Source organism: Camelina sativa, chromosome 2 (assembly GCF_030686135.1).
Source record: "Camelina sativa cultivar CO46 ecotype springtype chromosome 2, ASM3068613v1".
NCBI classification, from domain to species: domain Eukaryota; kingdom Viridiplantae; phylum Streptophyta; class Magnoliopsida; order Brassicales; family Brassicaceae; genus Camelina; species Camelina sativa.
The window spans coordinates 29,961,698-29,980,048 of record NC_141881.1 but is presented as its reverse complement, the minus strand read 5'-3'; the positions used below and the strand labels follow the sequence as shown (position 1 = coordinate 29,980,048).

Genomic DNA, 18,351 nt, shown 5'->3' with positions numbered 1-18,351 from the left:
AATATATGAATTAGTCAAAGTGAAAACCAGAAGGCTCAAAATGATTTGACCTTTTTGTAAAATTGAAGGTATATGTAACTCAAGTACTTAAATCAAGATGATAGAGATGGCCGACACGGCATGAGAACTTGGCTTTCCTTCTTCTCTCACGATCTCATTCTCATGCATTATTCTATTGTAAATTATCAATTATAGTCCAAGCAAAACAGTTGTTTCAACTTTCAATCTATAATTCTATATACATACAGAATCACCTGATAAGAGGGATAAAACAACAACCAAGATAACCAGTGGAGAAGGGACAACAAGCTCGACTATAAACTATAGTCCAAGAACTAATGCTACGAGAAGCTTGTCAATTTGAGATCAAACTTCACTTTTGTATGAGACTACGTACTGAGAGGAACCCACTTCACCATTCACAGAAAGAAACCAAATAACTGTTCTCGGCTACCAAATTATGCTTATGCCAAAGATTGGTATAACTAAAGCTTCACTCTTTCAATCACCTTTTCATGTAATCACATTAACTTAAAAAAATCGAAGAAAAATGGATCCACATTAACTCACTACAGCAAAACTAAGAATTCATAACTATTTAGAGATTAGATGTAAAATTGGTGGGCACGATACACGGATTCAGAATAGCACGTGAAATATTATATTTGATAAATCCAGCTAACAGTACAGTGAACTACGCAAAATTACGAATCCCAGAGCAAAAGTGGCGGTATATTATTTTTGTGGTCACTACAGAAAATACAAAATTATAAGCCCAAAACAAGTAATTTACTAAAATACATAGTACGTAGGCTTAGAAGAAGTTACCGTTATGAGTTACGATTACGACAAGCGTTAGCAAAATGTGAAGGATCCCCACATGTGAAGCACCTTATACCACTCACTGGCTCTCCAGTTGCCGAGACGAAGCTTGTTCCACTGCCGCGTCGTCCTCCACCACTTTGGCCGCTTCTACCTCCACGGCCACGACCACGGCTGCCACGTCTACCGCTTCCACCGCTATTAGACCATGTTGTTGCATTCCCACTACTGTTGCTGATGCTATCTTCCCATCTGTTAAAAAGCAGTGCATACAATGGAAAAGATTTGAGTGATGCAAAAGGCAAAAACGGATTTATGCAAAGAATCTGTGGTAAACCCCGACTCTTACGCAAAGAAACTGCAGCCCTGTGTCTGACATGAGAAGAATTTTCTTCCCCTGTTAGCTTCTGTGCTGGCTGTACGAAGAACACACGGTGCTCCACAAGTGTTACATGATACTGTACTCTCATCTGCATTATGACAAACGATATTCGAATGCAATTACGTGTCAATAAGGAAGACTTGATCTGGACAATTTGCTTGAAATTACCTAATTGATGATATTTTATCTCCTAAAATATTATATAAGGATCAGTACCATTTATCGGATTTGTTCCAGTAGGACGAGAATTTCGAGATGCTGAAGCCCGTGAGGGACAATTAGCAGAAGCATGTCCTCGTTGCTGACAATGTACGCAGACATTACTCTGTCTTGTATTGCTTCCTCGGATAATGTTTGGAGGTACAGTATCTGGAGCTCTCCTTGCTGCAAGAATAAATCATTGATTCTTTTTAGCCTAAATGTTCTTTATTCGCAAGACACTCTACTTAAGTTCTTGAATTCTCATTTAGGACAAATGATGATGAAAGAGGCTTTGTATGATCTCTAATACAAAAGTATATGTATTGTCTAACTACAAAGCACTAACCTTGAGAACGGGATCCAGTTCCACATATGTCTATCAACTGTTTAAGAATGTTATCACAGCCACCGACACAACCTGATCACAAAATTACCATATGACCATTTAGAAGAAGATCACGACGACACGTTGAGGCATTAAAAAATAAGGCAACAAATTGGTTGCAAATGTTTTACCCAAGTGATTAACATCAAAGCCTGGTGGAATTCCAATTTGACGGAACTTGAAAAGTATCTTGTAGACTGGGCCTACAGAAATTGAACTATTTAGTAATAAAGACAAATCTTTCACATATAAATGCTGTGTCATTCAAGTGTAATATAGTTCTTGGATTTCAATTCACTGATACTAACGAATCTGTGGCCATACCTGGACCACAGGATTGACAAGCATTAGTAGTGACAGATGCTTCCAGTGTCGGTCCAGGAAGCCAGACTGCATTTCGACACTGAAGAGAGGCAAATATGTTAAACTATTTAATAGAAGCAAGCAAAGAAGCAGAAACGAAGAAATACTGAAATGTCAAATGATTAGATCATAATTTTCAGAAATAAGGCTACAATACAGAGAGCAAAAAGTATAAATCTGCAACAAATCATGTGGTAAAGAGCTTTGAAATTCTGACCTGAGGATAATTCATGCATCCAACCATGAAATTGCCATCCTGCAAAGACAGGGCATAGAATGTTTATCCTGCGGTTCCCATTAACAAGAGGAAGAAGAACAATTCATATTTCACATAGAATATATTGTTCAGACAAAATATATATTACCCGGTTCTTCCTGAGTGCCATATCTGATTCATTGCAGAGATTGCATCGTCGGACAACTTCACCAGCTGTCTGATTTTCACCTTCATCAGTGTTATTAGATCTGCACATGCAGTATCATATTATAATTACGACAAAACGGACTTTAGAAACACAGTACTGACAAGGTAATGAGACCACCTTTCAAAGAAAATTGTCATTGCTTCTAGGAGCTTTGATTTTTTTACTCTTGCCTGCGAGAATTAATCATTCAGTTTCAGCCTACTGTTAGCAACAGGTTCAGAAGTAATAGATTAGGCCATAGAGAGAAGGCAAAAAATCTGTTAAAAACAATTGACTCACATCTAAGAAACAAGCTTTCATTTGCTGCAAACATGTTTCAAGAACTTCAGCTTTAGTCTTCCTCCCAACACTAACTTCATTCATATCATGTTCCATGATAGCTCTGAGATTTGGTTTCCAAAGTTCATACCTGCAGAAAAACATCAAAAGGTTGGCAATAAGAAGATTGACACACATCAAACTCTTAAGTGGCTCTTCAACAGGGGCTTGATACAAATCATGTCTCTCCAAATCGATATTTAATAGAAGGAAATATGACTGAAAGCCACAAAATATAATGATATACAAAGGAGCCTCCGAGTTGTTTGGAAGGTAGAAAATTTGTTGTTACATCACAAGCAGACTTATACATACCCCATGTCATCATATCCCATCACAAGCGCCTCACCCTGAAATGAAATCAGTACAGTAAGCTAACTTCAGAAACGTTGAACAGAACATATAAAGGGCTAGAAACATATATATATATATATATATATATATACATATAAATTATGCCAAGGAGAGAAGTCTTGCTATTACTCCAGCAAATAAAGTTAATTCAGATGTTTTATATGCTGTAGAGTTCAGACAGTCCTACCACTATATATAGATACATAGTTTTGCTATAACCAAATAAAATTCATCAAGATGTTTTATATAATTTAAAGTCCAGACAACAGTATCACAATCTGCTAATTGTATAGGCTGAAGTTGGAGATAAAGGTATGTTTCCCAAGGATTATATGTTTTCAACCTTAACTTAAGGTCCTTAAGGCTATGAGTGATCCTAAGAACTTATAGGTATAATGCTGGTCTAGTAAACAGACTTATATATGGTCACCAGCAGTTCCTGATTCTAACGTGTAGACGTTTATCAACACCCAAAAGCAGTTGCAGCCCTAGACTACATGCTGCCATAGTAATACACTCTAAAGGGTTAAAATCAAAATATTTTGTATAGAAATAAATAAGACAGGATAGATTCAGAAAGTTTTGACTATCATATCACCTACCAGGTGGGTTGGAGAAAACCGTGTATTAGCATCTTTTGTAGCATAACCCCGATCAAGAAGTTTCTTTATGTGGTCGTGCATTGTCGCATCGGTGCCAATGCCTGCCTAACATTCACAAGAAGGTAGGATAACAAAGAGTTACAAACACGATCGGATAAGAATTTTAGGGATAGGTAAACAAGAATATGCAAACACCACCTAGGTAAGCAAAAACAAGCCAATTTTTTTAATCACCTTGTCCATACAACTCAGTAAGTCAGCTTCACACAATAGCGGTGGTGGCCTTGTTACAGCTGAATCAAGAGTCAAAGTTGTTGGGATAAACTGCATATTACCAAGAAATTCAGAGACGTCATTAATAGTCCAGGCTGTAAGTACTAAGCAGTAGGACAGGGGTAAAAAAAACAAATCCAAAAAGTGAATGTTAATAAGAAATTCCAGCAGTAAGACAGCCTACAGTTTTGGGGAAAAATGTAAGCCACTGATAGAAACTCCATTATGTCTGTCTGAGGAAGAGTCTAGTAAATTTAAATATAGAAGACAGTCAAGATATGACTAGAAAATTAGCTCCCTGGACACAGTTTTATGCCAATAAACAAGCAGCCTCGCCCATTAGATAGAGCAAACTGTGTTTGCTTCTCCACATTTCTAGCAATTACTATCTTTCGGCCACTTTTATAATAACAATGACACCAGTTTCACTTGAACTAGAAACTACAATGCAAAGTAATGCCGTTCAATTGCATTATAGTTTAGTAGTTAAGGAAGGTAACTTACAAGCAAGGACAAAGTAGTTTATTCAAAAGAAACTTAGCAGAGATACAGAAATAAACAACCTGCTGCCCTTTTTCATACACGGGGATCACTGAACCTCCCCATGACTCAAAGCGGTACACCTCCAGGTAATTTTTCTAGTCACAGAAAGAAAATTGAGGTCAGTATCAAATTAATTAGTAAAAGAACAAGTAGGCAAAATATATACTTCCAACAAACAGCAGCTTTACATTTATTTTACTACCGAAACAGTAAGCATCTTAACAGGCAAAGTAGCTTCATAATGTATTCCACAGAAACTACAACTAAAAGGTAGTGAGTGAAGAGTCTTACAGCTAATATTGCTCTCCCAGATGCAGAAAAGCGCTCACCAGAAATATCAATTTCGACGGTAGTTTCAGCAGCTACTGCTGGCTGGGAAACACATGCTAGGTAATGGCGGACAACTAGCTCATATACATTCTGAAATTGTGGGAAAAAACGTTGGTTCAAACGGAGAAAAACAAGATCATACCTATGCTTAGGAATGTTAACGAGACCAACAGCCATACTTACAAGGTGATCTCTGCTCCAGTTAGACTCTCCGCTAGAAAACTTTGTTGGGTGAATGGGTGGGTGAGCCTTGTCATCATGACCACCATTACCAGGGTTTCTCCAGAGCCCCCCTTCGGGTTCCAATAGTCTTTGTGCATATGAACCCCATGCAGGATGTCTTGTTTGTTCCTCCACCATAGCCTAGACACAACTAGAGATCCTAAGAGACTATCTAAGGAAATCATAAACTCCAAATCAACCATACTTGCTCATGAGAAAAAGTTACTCACACGTAGATCTGTCCTGCTCGAAAAAGAATCAGTCTCTGTACGAGGATAGCTGATGAAACCAGCCTGATATAATTCTTCTGCCACCTATCCAGACATTTCTGATATATTAAACAGTGAGATGTAGTTGTAATTCAAAGACCTATCAGCCTAGAAGCAGCACAAAACTCTACCAAGATACAATAAAATTTAGATTACTTTAAAAAAATGCAGTCCTACTAGCCAAAGAATCCTAGGAAATTTATCTGAACCAGGCTAATATACTCATTCGGACCTTCATGGTGTGCTCTGAACTCAGGCGGAAGTATCTTGAAGCACGTTTTTCAAGTTCAATGGTGTTCAAAGGATAAGGAGGATATTTGAATCGTTCCCTTGGATGTGGGACATTCATTACCTGGATGGAGATTATTAGGAAAATTACACAATTTAACTGTAAGATGCAGTATCGGATGATAAAATTCCCTCTGATAAGATGTTTTCTTTTTTAACTCACGGTGGCAGTAGGTTCTTCAACACACATCTCATATAATACGACAGCTGAAGCATAATCGAAGAGATGACCACGCCTGCAATAGAAATTATATCAATGTCACTTTTAAGAAGATTAGATCGGGAACAAATATAATCACTGCAGTTGATAATAATACATCCAATTAAAGGTGGCAATGCCTTCTTCTGATTGGTGAGAACAGTTGATTGTCCAAAACTCTTCTGGTTCATGTGCCTGGATCTCCCAGTATCGCTCTACAATAAATCCAAGTGTAGGAAACTGCAGTTGAGGCAGAGAAATATTAAACCTAGCTGCATTAAATGGCTCTGATATGTAAAATAGGACTGATATTTCTGAACTTCATCGATACTGGTTTTGCATTACCTGACAAGGACCATAACTTATAACACGACTCCTCTCCTCACCCGTGGAGTCAATAGCAAACCTATCTCTCAGAAGCATAGTCTGAAATCTAGTGAAAGAAGCACCAATGCGTAGGTCTATTTCCTAAAGTATTCAAAAATAAATATTAGCTAACACAAATTTATAGAAAATACCAACGCACATACACACAACAGGAATTTCAGGAGAAAGTCACTTGTCTAGCATCTACAGCCTCAGCAAACAGTTGATTAGGATCTCTAAGATTCTGAACTGCTTCGTGAATTTCCCTAGCAATTCCAACGCCAACGCATCATTAGAGTTGGTATAAACGTTTGAGATAGAGTGATCAGTAGAAGATATATGAAAAAACAAAGTGTTCAGCAATCTCTACCTGGCAATTAACGCAGAGAAATGAGCCCTCCGTATAAAAAGATTATGTTTGACAGCTCTGCAAACATCAACAACTTCAAATGCAATGTTTTCACCTTCCCTATCACAATCAAGCCACAGCACAAGCCAGTCGCTTTTCCTCGCTTCATCCTCCAACGTCTTCTTAATATCCTTTTTGTCCTAAATCGCTCAAAACCAGAATTAATCAAAACTTGGAAATCAGAAAACCCCAACTTAAAATTATAAACCAGAATTCCCCAATTTCTACAGTTGCGATTACCAAAACAAATCAGACCCAGGCAACAATTCCTAGTTCGAGAATCAATGACTAAATCAACTACCCAAAATTGCACAATCACGCACAGGACATCACTTACCTCGGGAACGTGTTTCAGAACCGGAGCTTGGTACAGATCTGCCGGGTCGCAGGAGTGCCATTTACGGTAGCGATCGGAAAACTCAAGCTCCATCAGGTGCCCGATGACGGAAGTCATTAGCATACGACATGGCTGGCCATTAATGGCGTAATCGAACTCGAAGATTTTGTTGTACCGAGACCTACCCTCTCGAGTCCGGAAACTTCCATTGGACAGAATCCCCGCCACTGACTTCGCCACAGACGGTTTCTCCGCCACGTTCAACACCGTCACGGGGCCACCGCCTCTTCGCGACATCGCCGGAAGAAAAAAAACCCTAACGGTTCGTAATTTCGTTTTTTTGTTTTTTCAGTAGCCTAATTTTCCCGCTCTTGTGTGTAGCCTAGCTTCTCTAAGGGCATCGGCAATGGGGGAACACTTTAGGATGTTCTTAGAGTAAAAATATTATGAAAATAATCTAAGATCACTAGTTAAGATCTTTTATTAAAAAGTTAATGATTGGGAGAACATGTTTAATATCATAAGATTTAATAGTATAATATTTTTAAAATATATTACATTTATAAAAACTGTAAAAATAACATTTAAATTGCAAACTTATAAAACTTGTACTAAAATTCAAAATATAATACCAAATTTTTATGAAACAAAAAATCATTAAAGATTAGAAAAAAAACAAACATATTACTTAATTAAAACAAACAAACATTTTATTTAATTAATACATAGTTTAAATCAAATCCTTTTTTAATTTGTGAAAAATTGTTTGCAAAAAATTGTATCCAATCACACCTTGCCACGTCAGCTTAGAGCTGAGCCTAGATCAGTTCTACATCAAGAACTGGAAAACATGTTCTTATGCCACTATTCATTATATTTATAATTTTAATGGGCTAAGAACACACCAAGTGTTCTTCCATTGCGGATGGCCTAATGGTGTCTTCGACGGAAAAAGTATTGAGGAATTACAAATAGATCCACATTCTGCTATATTGGGCCCGGCCCAATTGTCAATTTCTAAGCACACTTGCAAAATTAAGGCCTGATAAGGCCCAATAAGGCCTTATGATAATTTACAAAATCGGTATAAGAGAGAGAGATAAAGTCAACGAGTTGACTAAACATGAAAATTTCTCCGATAGCTTTCTCCCTTCTCCTCACTCTTATATCGCCGGTTCTTCTACGTTGCTCCGGCGATTTCACCGGTAGCGTCGAGGATGAATCTCCGCCGACCGTATGTATAGTCGGGAGTGGGATCGGAGGCTCATCCGTAGCTCACTTCCTCCGTAGCTACTCTGTTTCCACCGGCTTAAATCGAGCCAAGATCCTAATGTTTGAGCGTCACGAGATAGTCGGTGGACGTATGAGAACAGTTACTGTCTCCGGTGATGTTTTCGAGGCCGGTGGTTCGATTCTGCATCCGAAGAACTATCACGTTAAGGATTTCGTCGAGAGGTTTAATCTGACGGTTCGATTGCCGACTCCGATTGAAGAATCTTCAGCGATTGGAATCTGGGATGGGAAGAGTTTTATTGTTAAAACATTCGGTTCCCGTATCAAATTCCCGTTTTTGGATACGATCGTGTCTTGGTTGAATGATCTCTACTTGTTCTTGCGTTATGGGTTCTCACTGTTGAGAATGAGCAGCTTCATTGAGGTATTTAAAACTTGAACCTTTGGTTTCATGCTGAATCTGTAGTAGGGATGAATTAGTTGTTGTAAAGTGATTTACTTGGGAATAATGATTTTGAGGATGTGTTCGTGTGACTTGATTTGCGTCTAGGTGTGTGTGTGTTGTGTATCCTTTTGTATGTTGACTGATGTAGATTTTTATGTATGTATGTAGAATACAGTTGATAATTTCTTGAAGTACTATGAAAGTTTAGAGTCAAGACCTATCTTCGACAATGTTGAAGGGATGCTTAAATGGTCAGGATTGTACAATCTCACAAAGCTCACTCTACAAGAGAAATTATCTGAAGCTCAGCTTTCTCCTTTACTAGTCAACGAGCTGGTTACAGTAAGCTTTCTCACGATTTCAGCTAAAAGTGTTATTTTTGAAGCCATTTTTACCCCTTATTGCTATTGTCAAATTTTCTCACACTACAGTACAGTTGTTTAGCTTGTTTAATTTGTTGACTCCAGGTTATTACAAGGATAAACTATGGACAGAGTGTACTCATCAGTGGACTAGCAGGTGCAGTCTCCATGGCGGGTTCAGGTGGTGGTTTATGGTCTGTTGAAGGCGGAAACTGGCAGATGGCTGCAAAGCTGATTAATCATTCAGATGTTACATTACACCTGAACGAGAAAATTGAATCCATATCACATCTCGGTAAGTATTACGAGCTTAAGTCCACAAAAGGAAACAGCTTCAAGTGCGATGTCACGGTAGTTGCCACACCATTAGACGAGGTGGATATACAGTTCTCACCCGAGATCTCAATTCCAAAGAGGGAATTACAACACACACACGCAACATTCGTGAGAGGACTTTTAAATCCAGTAAGTATTATTCATAGTGGAGTTTTAGCTCTAACCTGATCATGATTCTGATTTCCAACTAATTTGTGATTGTTTTCTCTCTGAAAAGGGATATTTTGGGATGAAATCAGTTTCTGATGTTCCAGCTTTGGTGGGAACACTTGAAGATCCTCTAATTCCATTCTCAAGCATCTCAATTCTAAGGAAGTATAGTGACACAGATATGACATACAAGATATTTACGCGACAAACTGCATCAGATTCATTGCTTGATGAGCTCTTCAGGTAGTTACAACACAACTCCTGTCAGATTCATTACTAACTTAGATCTCTTCAGTTTTATTGAAGCTTGAATTCCTTTTTTCCCAAACAGTACGAGAACCGAAACCATTCGAATAGACTGGGGTGCATATCCCAAGTACCACGCGCCTGAAGTATTTGCACCGTTCATATTAGATGATCATCACTTGTACTATGTGAATGCTTTTGAAAACGCAGCAAGCACAATGGAGACAAGTGCAGTAGCTGGTGAGAACATTGCCAGACTCATAATATCCAGATTCATGACAAAAGAATCATCATCTTCATCCTCGGACAAAAGAAGCTGTAGTTCTGGTCTGCACTCAGACTTATAAGCAACTCTTGACTGTGATCTTTGAAGAAGAAAATGATGTTGTGTATATAGACACATAAAGCTGTAAAAACTGTAACCTAAGCGTTATGATGAAGGTTTGTCATATTCTTTTCGAATATTAACAGATAGATTCACGCATACAAAAACAGAGGAAGTTAGGTATCCTTTTATTACGACAATAACAGAGGAAGCAACATCACTTTGTCCAATCACATAATGACACATCATTATATTTTTTATTTTTTTTACTAATTGTGCATTTTCATAAATTGGTTTTCCACTCGTGGTTTCTCTTATTAATATTACTAATTAATGAAAAATTCCTATAATCAATGTATAATATTTATTTATTAATACAATGTACAGAGTCCTGTAAAGATCCCATTTTTTCAGGAACAGACGCGTCTTCTTCTTGTTCTTCTTTGGTAAAAGAAATCAGAAGCGAAGAAGAAGAGGTCAAATTCGATTCGATCGGAGAAGATGGGTTGCTTCAGTTGCTTCGACGGAACCCAAAAACAACAGCGTAAGGAAGAAGAGAGACAAGCCTCCGCTGAAGCTCGCGCCAGAGCCGCCGAAGCTGCACAGCGACGGTTTTTTTAAAAAAAATCTCTTCTCTCTTATATTTTCGAATCGCCTCTATTTAAAAATTGATCCTTTAGGGATTTAGAATCTTAAATTTTTTGAAATTGTAGATATTTGATTTTGTAACGCAGGAAAGAGCAGTTTGATAAGTCTGCAGCTGGAAGAGCAGCACAAGCTCAATTAAAGCAAATGGCTAAACAATCTGCAAATACTAACAAAGGAGAGCCTGTTCTTAAGGTTTCTCTTACTTTCCTCAATTTATTATTATGTATCATCATCATCATCATCATCAAGTTAAAGTTTGCTTATTTAGCTTTTTCTTTGGTATAAATTGCAGTGGCAAATGACGTAACTATGAAGTCCTGGTTTCATAAGCTCACCCGAATTGTGAGATTGTTCCATTGTAAATTGTGTACACTTTTATGTTTGCAAGTCTTTTTAATGTGAATGGGAGGCTTATTATATTCTTCCTTGTTCATCTTATTATCTTTTGAATTTGCAATAAACGTAAAAAACAGAGTTCAATGTTTAAGATCATCTCTCTGTTTTATTGTGAGCTTTGTTAGAGAATCTCAAGTCAAATGAGCTGATAGCTTTAGTTTCGGCGACATGTAACATTCATTTATGCTTTTGTGATTTGTGCGAATGTCTGATACGCTTTTTAGTTCAATGATGGAGCTTTGTGTTTTTGGTGACATGTTTATGTGTTTTTATACCTGAGCAAGCTTAAGTAAAGAGTCTCAGCATCATCGAGACAATACTCTTTGTAATACATTTTCTTGGTTTCTCTGAAGATTTTGTATACAAAAACAGGAAAGAGAAGATGGATTTACTCATTTGATTTAGATATACTCACATGTCTAATTAAGAAACAGAGTCACACATGTTACTAAAGACAAAGATGTACCAAGTTATATATGGACATCAAGAGATGTTGTTACTACACATTTTTCTCCGCAATACAGTACATGAAAAAAAAAAGACCAGGAGACTTGTTATTCTGTGAGGCTTGACTCTTGTGCTGAATCATCTTCTCCTCTTTCCTTGTGAAGAAACTTACCACACATGACAGTTCCAACAAAATCAAGCATCCCATGTTTCACAAACTCCAGCCTCTCCGAACTTTCCATTACCGAGAACCCAAACCGCTGAGTCCAAGTGGTCACAACATTTTGTGCAGCCGGTAAGACCAGTCTACGAACTCCCATCTGAGACATTTGCTTCTCCAACTCATCCATAAGCACTCTGCACATCCCACTTCTCCTGTAGTTTGACAATGTCGCCACCAAAGGGATCTCGACTACATCTTTATCCACTCTCACTGCAGCCACTGTGACAGGTTCGTTCTCTTTCTCTATCAAGACCGTGTAAAATCCTCGGCCAACGCCATTTCGATCTTTCTTGAATATCAGCTCCTCAACAAGGTCTCTCCCAGAGAAATGATCTGTGGTAGGCTCAAACCCCTGGTGAAGTATCTCGACAGCAGATTCTAGCTTGGACTTTTGCTCATCATCATAGTGTTCACCATCGTTTGGAGCTCTCATCAATGTCCAGACCAAATCATCATTGTCGCCTACTGCAATTTTGCATCCTAGGAGATTCTGAAGCGCGGAAAAGGCTCTGTTGCACTGACTACTACAGAACCAGCCTTTACGGGAAACAAAGCAAGGCTTTTCTTTCAAACACTTGAGATGGAATCTTCTTTGGCACTGCTCACAAGTCATCAACTTACTGTTCGAAGGTGATTCCGTTGATCCACAGATATCGCAGCAGCAACAAGGGCAGAACCACATGTCTTCCTCGGGGAGGCTGGACATACCGAGGCAAGTTTGGTGAAAAGCTGAAGGACAACCATCACATAGAAGCAAATCTCCACCCCAGTGACAAACACAACACACATCACAGTTCATGTCCGGATCACGATCTTTTTTACAGAACCTTAGAGACTCTTTGTCAAGTTTGTTCTTCTGCTGCTTCTTTTCCATCACTTGTAAGATCTTCTTTAGAGATTTCTCTACCTTCGCCCTCCTTATATCTTCACTCGCCGTCTTCCTTCTCTTCCTCTGTTGTTGGTTCAATCCATCAACATTGACAACGGGTCTGATCTTCTCTTTCTCCCCATTAAACGCAGCCGTATCACAATCCTCCACTTTATTCATTACCTTCTTCTTCTTCTTCTGTTGTTGGTTGGATTTGGATACATCAAAATCTGGATCGGGTTTGATCAATTCACCAGACGAATGCTTCTCTTTATCCGGAACTGTGCTATCGATATCGAGATCATCAACCCTAGACCTTTTCTTGTTCTGCTTCTGTCTCTGGTTCAATACATCTAAACAGGCAAGTTTTCGTGGAGAGCAAGACAAGTCATCATGTTTAGGAACGACTTGTTGTTGTTGAGAGTTTTGGCGGAGACAAGCCTTGACTAAAGAGTAAAACCACCTTCCATTGGGAGACTTTAAACGCAACTCTCGCTTATTCCCTTTGAGATAGTAAGAGAAAACCCAACCAAGAGCCGAGAGATGTTTCTTAACCTTCATCGACAATTCCGATCGTTTGCCTTTATCGCACTTGTTTCCATCCTTTATCATCGAAAGCCACTGCTCCATTGATCCTGGACTTAGCTCTGCTTCCATCGGAACAATATTAGACGAATCCATCATATGAGACATCCGAGAGAGAATACAAAACAATGACCTAGGGTTAGAGAGCAAACTGCTGATATATATATATAAGGCTCAAGAAGAAATAAAAAAAAGGAAATTTTCTAATTTCCGAATTTTAAAAACAATTTTAATATATGCTCCAAATATTATAAGCAGAAAAAAAAAAGGCAAATTATAAAAATACACGTGTGACGTGTGTTAAGTAACTAAACCCTAAAAAGTCAAACTCGTCTGAAAAAAAAATTAGAGTCTGTCGCCGGCGACACTGAATCGAACCACGGAGCAATCCGGTGATGTCACTCAATCTGTCTCGTCTTTCACTTCTCTCATCCCCTCGTATCTCAATTTCAACTCACGCTTCTCAGAAAGGTCACTCTTTTTTTCCAATTTGGTTTCCAATTTCGACGTTTTGTGATTGCTTTGGTGATTCGATTGCAAGATTCAATTTTTATTTTTGGGGTTTAATGGATAAACGAATTTTAATTCTCTAGTTGCGTTTACAGGATACGTTAGATGCTCGTCGATGAAGTCGTATAGATTATCTGAACTTAGTTATTCACAAGTTGAGAGTTTGAAGTCACGCCCTCGCATTGACTTCTCATCTATTTTCACCACTGTAAGCTTTTTTTTTTTAACTTCTTCCTTCCTTCTTGCTTGAGACTTCTCTTACCCCGTGACAATGAGCTCGCTCGTCTTGTGTTGTTTATTAGGTGAACCCTATTATTGATGCTGTACGTAGCAAAGGGGATGCTGCTGTCAAAGAGTAAGTGAAGTGTGACTCAATTCTTTACTTTTGAAGTCACTGTGTCTTTCCATTTCATTTGATTCTATGCCAACACGTTTCAGATATACTGAAAAATTTGACAAAGTTCAGTTGAATAACGTGGTTGAAGATGTATCCGAGCTTTCTATTCCTGAGGTAGTAGATTAACTTTGTTTATACAAGTTTCCTAAACCAGTTTTTATCTGGAATATCTGAAAATGATGTTCCTTTCTCTGTATCGATCCATGCCTTTTTTGTTTCCAGCTTGATTCCAATGTAAAAGAAGCGTTTGATGTTGCGTATGACAACATTTATGCGTTTCACTTTGCCCAAAAGTCAACTGAGAAAAGCGTTGAGAATATGAAAGTAAGTCAATTCAGTTTTACTCATTACGTTTTTTTAAGTCTTCTTTACACAATGAACTTGATGTACTAATCTTCTTCACTTGTTAACTTTGTTAGGGTGTCAGATGTAAGAGGGTTTCAAGATCTATTGGGTCTGTAGGTCTTTATGTGCCTGGTGGAACAGCTGTTTTGCCATCAACTGCTTTGATGCTTGCAATTGTAAGCTCTCATGTTTATTACTTTTTCCTTGTTCATTGTTATTGTAATTTTGTGATAATCTGGTCTTTCTTACTTTATCTTCTCTCTCTCAGCCTGCTCAGATTGCTGGATGTAAAACAGTTGTCCTTGCTACTCCACCATCTAAGGATGGTAGCATATGCAAGGTAGTACTCGATATTACTCACTTTTTTTTTGTTAATTAGCGATCTTGTCACTTAGCTTATGGGTTTGTTGTGTTGTTTCAGGAAGTTCTGTATTGTGCCAAGAAGGCTGGTGTAACTCACATACTCAAAGCTGGTGGAGCACAGGTATGGTTGTGTTGGTCTTTTCCCCCTATGTTTATATGCTGGTGATCGTTACTCTCTCTAAGATTGTATAAATTTCAATTTTGGTTTGCAGGCTATAGCTGCCATGGCCTGGGGAACAGATTCTTGTCCTAAGGTAAAAACAACGATTAATGTGTTTCGGTAGCTACATCAAACATTCTGCCAACCAACCACACATGAATTTGCTTTGGTTATTATGGCAGGTTGAGAAGATCTTTGGTCCTGGGAATCAATATGTTACAGCGGCTAAGATGATTCTTCAAGTACAGATATCTTTCCTCAGTTGCTACTGGTCCTAATTTGTTGAACTACTCTTTGATTTTTTTTCTTCCCTGTTACTGCAGAACAGCGAGGCAATGGTTTCCATTGATATGCCTGCTGGTCCTTCAGAAGTCCTAGTCATCGCTGACGAACATGCTAGTCCAGTTTACATTGCAGCAGACTTACTTTCTCAGGTACTTTCATAAAAGAAGTTGCAAATTTCGATACATAGTTTGTCTCCACCTTATTTGTTTTCTTCAGACCTACAGGGAGCGGCTAACTTATACATTTCTTTTTTGGTTTCTCTGAAGGCTGAGCATGGTCCAGATAGTCAAGTTGTTCTTGTTGTTGTAGGTGATGGTGTAGATCTCAAAGCCATCGAAGAAGAAATTGCCAAGCAGTGTAAAAGCCTTCCTAGAGGAGAGTTTGCTTCAAAAGCACTAAGTCACAGTTTCACAGTGTTTGCTCGAGATATGATTGAGGTACCCCTCCCGTTTACGATTCACCCTTACTGTTACTATCTCAAAACAACATCTGTAACATCACTCTTTGCTCTTCAATTATCCAGGCAATATCTTTCTCAAATCTGTATGCACCCGAACATTTGATCATCAATGTCAAAGACGCTGAGAAATGGGAGGGACTGATTGAGAACGCAGGTTCTGTTTTCATAGGGCCATGGACTCCAGAGAGCGTTGGGGATTATGCGAGCGGGACAAACCACGTTCTTCCAACATACGGATATGCAAGAATGTACAGTGGCGTCTCTCTCGACTCTTTCCTGAAGTTCATGACTGTACAATCTTTGACAGAGGAAGGTCTGAGAAACCTTGGTCCTTATGTGGCGACTATGGCTGAAATCGAAGGTTTAGATGCACACAAGAGAGCCGTCACTCTCAGACTCAAGGATATCGAAGCCAAACAGCTTTCCCAAACAAATTGAGATTCAGATTCAGACAAACGAGGCAAAACTGGTTTTTGTATTGTGTTAACATATTTGGTTCCCTAAGATTGGTTGGTTGATAATAAAATAAGAGATGTTCGGAAACTCTTACCATAGTCTAGCTTTTCATTATTTAACCACCTTCTTACAACATAAGGGATATGCGAGAATGTTCATATATATGACTGTACAGTCTTTGACAGATGAAGGCCTGGAAAGTAATTGGTGAATGTTGACTTTCGATTAAAACACAATAGGATTCCAAATATACAAATTTGACAGTGACTTCAAGAGCAATAAAGGCACACAAAAGAAAGTGCTAAAAGAATGATAAAATCGTCTGTCTTGCTGGCTGATCAGTTTCTTCTAGCTCAAGCCGGCAAAGGTTCTTCAAGAACTGCACGGGAAAGAAACAAACCAAACAAAATATGTCTTGAGCCTAGTCCTTACAAGTCCTAACAAGGAGAAGAGAAGACCAAAGGATATACCTTTTGTTTTAGTGGCGGATTCAGCTGGTTTGATTTCCGCATTGGAAGCGACAGGGGCTTTTGTTGGCACATCCGGAAGATCCAGCTTGTCAGATTCTTCGGACTCCTTTGTAGGCACTTCAGGCATCTCATCGACAATAAGCTTTAAGCAAAACATGCATCACCATGAGTCTCTCTATCTAGTAAAGATAATAATAAGCAAGTTTGTTTTTGAAAAGGCATGAAACAAAACATACCTGACTTTCTAGGTTGTCAAATTCTGCTAATATATCTTCTTCATCCTCTTCTGATAGTTTCTCTCCCAATATAGCATTCAGCTCCTGATATTCAAAAATGTTATAATCATCAAACACAAAAGCTCGACAAAACGACTCAATCTAGACAGCTCAGAACAAAATGTAAAAAGAGGTAGTAGGAAGCTGCTAGTGAACTTCTCTGTATACCCGGGAATCAACAATGAAGATATTCAAATTCTGACAAAGCAGATACCATAATACTGAATCATAAACGCAAACACTAAAACGATAAGATTCCAAAAGTTTTTGACTCACATCTTGATAAGCTTTAGCATCAGCAGTATCATCCATTAGTTTTTGAACATCATCAAGGTCCAACTCGCTTTGAATGGCTTTAATAGCACTATTACCCTGTTTTAAACTCTCAAACACGGCCTTTTGTTTGCTCGTAAGTTCAATATCTGCCAACTGAAAAGATAACACATGAAAGTTTGAGAATTTCACATGAAAGAGATGATGCTGGATACAAATAATAAAACACAAAAGGGGGAGAAAGAAAGAGTTACTTGTTGTTCAACATTGATGACCCACTGATCAACTTGCTTCAATAAATCTTCCTGAGTTCGTTTCTTCCTCAAAGCTAACAAAGCCCTGTCCTTTCTCTTTTCTCGGATTAAGTCTCTTGCAGCTTCCTTTTCCGCTTCAATCACTTTCTCAAGCTAAAAGTATCAAAATTTGAGAAGATTGGAGGTTTGGTTAAAACCAAAGAGATGATGAGCCAAAAGAAATCAAAAGCTGGAGTCTTTTTTCAATCACTACTACTAAAAACACACAATCAAAACCATCCCATTGGACAACAATTTTAGGAAATTTTGAATGAATCAAAACAAAACTAGATGATGACAATCCATAGAGATGAACAAGTATGAGAATTAAAAAAGAAACCTTTTGCTGATATTGAGCAAGTTTGCGTCTTTGGGTTTTGAGAGATAGAATCGCTCGATCAACCTCCGTGATCTGTGGTTTCTTCACGAATAAATTTCCCATCTTTCTTTCTTTCTTCACTTATCGGTCGAGTCCACCCAATTTAACAAAATCAAACAATTCGAACGAGCAGATATAGCAAGATCCAGACGAGATATCGATTAAGTTTCTATAGATTTCCCAAAATTGCTTCTCTCCAATTTCAAACCAAAGTCCAATTTTTGTTGTTTCCTCTCTCTCTCTCTCTCCCCTTTTCAGTTGGATCAAACACAAACCGGACCGAGCCAATCTAATTGGAGATGGAACCGATTTAACCGGATTGATTTCATCTAC

General features: G+C 38.4%; 4 protein-coding genes, 1 non-coding gene and 1 pseudogene across 6 annotated transcripts; 3 read left to right on the top strand and 3 right to left on the bottom strand.

Annotated features, from left to right (window-relative positions):
* Positions 1-645: 645 nt before the first annotated feature.
* LOC104757337 (DNA topoisomerase 3-alpha-like) lies at positions 646-7,520 on the bottom strand (annotated as a pseudogene). The gene is made up of 24 exons (XR_015571789.1): positions 7,089-7,520; positions 6,713-6,891; positions 6,536-6,608; positions 6,322-6,444; positions 6,095-6,216; positions 5,941-6,013; positions 5,722-5,841; positions 5,451-5,534; positions 5,182-5,361; positions 4,960-5,088; positions 4,689-4,763; positions 4,087-4,176; positions 3,853-3,957; positions 3,212-3,246; positions 2,858-2,987; positions 2,696-2,748; positions 2,519-2,618; positions 2,371-2,409; positions 2,115-2,193; positions 1,922-1,993; positions 1,752-1,823; positions 1,421-1,588; positions 1,172-1,292; positions 646-1,074 (listed from the first exon to the last, which is right to left on the bottom strand). The product of XR_015571789.1 is annotated as a DNA topoisomerase 3-alpha-like (transcript).
* Positions 7,521-8,171: 651 nt separating this feature from the next.
* LOC104741908 (farnesylcysteine lyase-like) lies at positions 8,172-10,352 on the top strand. Its single transcript, XM_010462841.2, has 5 exons — positions 8,172-8,745; positions 8,935-9,108; positions 9,234-9,593; positions 9,682-9,857; positions 9,946-10,352. The coding sequence occupies exons 1-5, from the start codon at positions 8,212-8,214 to the stop codon at positions 10,205-10,207; spliced, it is 1,506 nt and encodes a 501-aa protein (XP_010461143.1). The 5' UTR covers positions 8,172-8,211; the 3' UTR covers positions 10,208-10,352.
* Positions 10,353-10,549: 197 nt separating this feature from the next.
* LOC109129709 (uncharacterized) lies at positions 10,550-11,338 on the top strand. The gene is made up of 2 exons (XR_015571792.1): positions 10,550-10,796; positions 10,920-11,338. It is a non-coding gene; the product is annotated as an uncharacterized LOC109129709 (transcript).
* Positions 11,339-11,655: 317 nt separating this feature from the next.
* On the bottom strand, positions 11,656-13,448 carry LOC104741897 (increased DNA methylation 1-like). The gene has a single exon (XM_010462827.3). It carries the CDS (start codon positions 13,446-13,448, stop codon positions 11,784-11,786), a length of 1,665 nt encoding a protein of 554 aa, XP_010461129.2. The 3' UTR covers positions 11,656-11,783.
* Positions 13,449-13,615: 167 nt separating this feature from the next.
* On the top strand, positions 13,616-16,415 carry LOC104741887 (histidinol dehydrogenase, chloroplastic). Its single transcript, XM_010462817.3, has 13 exons — positions 13,616-13,823; positions 13,958-14,070; positions 14,165-14,217; positions 14,301-14,373; positions 14,482-14,583; positions 14,679-14,780; positions 14,873-14,944; positions 15,026-15,088; positions 15,180-15,221; positions 15,310-15,369; positions 15,451-15,561; positions 15,679-15,849; positions 15,936-16,415. The coding sequence occupies exons 1-13, from the start codon at positions 13,748-13,750 to the stop codon at positions 16,308-16,310; spliced, it is 1,413 nt and encodes a 470-aa protein (XP_010461119.2). The 5' UTR covers positions 13,616-13,747; the 3' UTR covers positions 16,311-16,415.
* Positions 16,416-16,532: 117 nt separating this feature from the next.
* On the bottom strand, positions 16,533-18,303 carry LOC104741877 (vacuolar protein sorting-associated protein 20 homolog 1). The gene is made up of 6 exons (XM_010462807.2): positions 17,980-18,303; positions 17,601-17,753; positions 17,350-17,502; positions 17,035-17,118; positions 16,799-16,940; positions 16,533-16,707 (listed from the first exon to the last, which is right to left on the bottom strand). The coding sequence occupies exons 1-6, from the start codon at positions 18,079-18,081 to the stop codon at positions 16,682-16,684; spliced, it is 660 nt and encodes a 219-aa protein (XP_010461109.1). The 5' UTR covers positions 18,082-18,303; the 3' UTR covers positions 16,533-16,681.
* Positions 18,304-18,351: the final 48 nt, after the last annotated feature.

Excerpts from the sequence above, each read along its gene's own strand:
- LOC104741877 (XM_010462807.2), bottom strand. The coding sequence starts at position 18,081 with ATGGGAAATTTATTCGTGAAGAAACCACAGATCACGGAGGTTGATCGA. Across the intron at positions 17,754-17,979 it reads TTGCTCAATATCAGCAAAAG|CTTGAGAAAGTGATTGAAGC; the intron begins GTTTCTTTTTTA and ends TGATACTTTTAG. Across the intron at positions 16,941-17,034 it reads TTGACAACCTAGAAAGTCAG|CTTATTGTCGATGAGATGCC; the intron begins GTATGTTTTGTT and ends TTTTGCTTAAAG.
- LOC104741897 (XM_010462827.3), bottom strand. The coding sequence starts at position 13,448 with ATGGATTCGTCTAATATTGTTCCGATGGAAGCAGAGCTAAGTCCAGGA.
- LOC104741887 (XM_010462817.3), top strand. The coding sequence starts at position 13,748 with ATGTCACTCAATCTGTCTCGTCTTTCACTTCTCTCATCCCCTCGTATC. Across the intron at positions 14,218-14,300 it reads GGGGATGCTGCTGTCAAAGA|ATATACTGAAAAATTTGACA; the intron begins GTAAGTGAAGTG and ends AACACGTTTCAG. Across the intron at positions 15,222-15,309 it reads GAACAGATTCTTGTCCTAAG|GTTGAGAAGATCTTTGGTCC; the intron begins GTAAAAACAACG and ends TTATTATGGCAG.
- LOC104741908 (XM_010462841.2), top strand. The coding sequence starts at position 8,212 with ATGAAAATTTCTCCGATAGCTTTCTCCCTTCTCCTCACTCTTATATCG. Across the intron at positions 8,746-8,934 it reads GAATGAGCAGCTTCATTGAG|AATACAGTTGATAATTTCTT; the intron begins GTATTTAAAACT and ends GTATGTATGTAG. Across the intron at positions 9,858-9,945 it reads TTGCTTGATGAGCTCTTCAG|TACGAGAACCGAAACCATTC; the intron begins GTAGTTACAACA and ends TTTCCCAAACAG.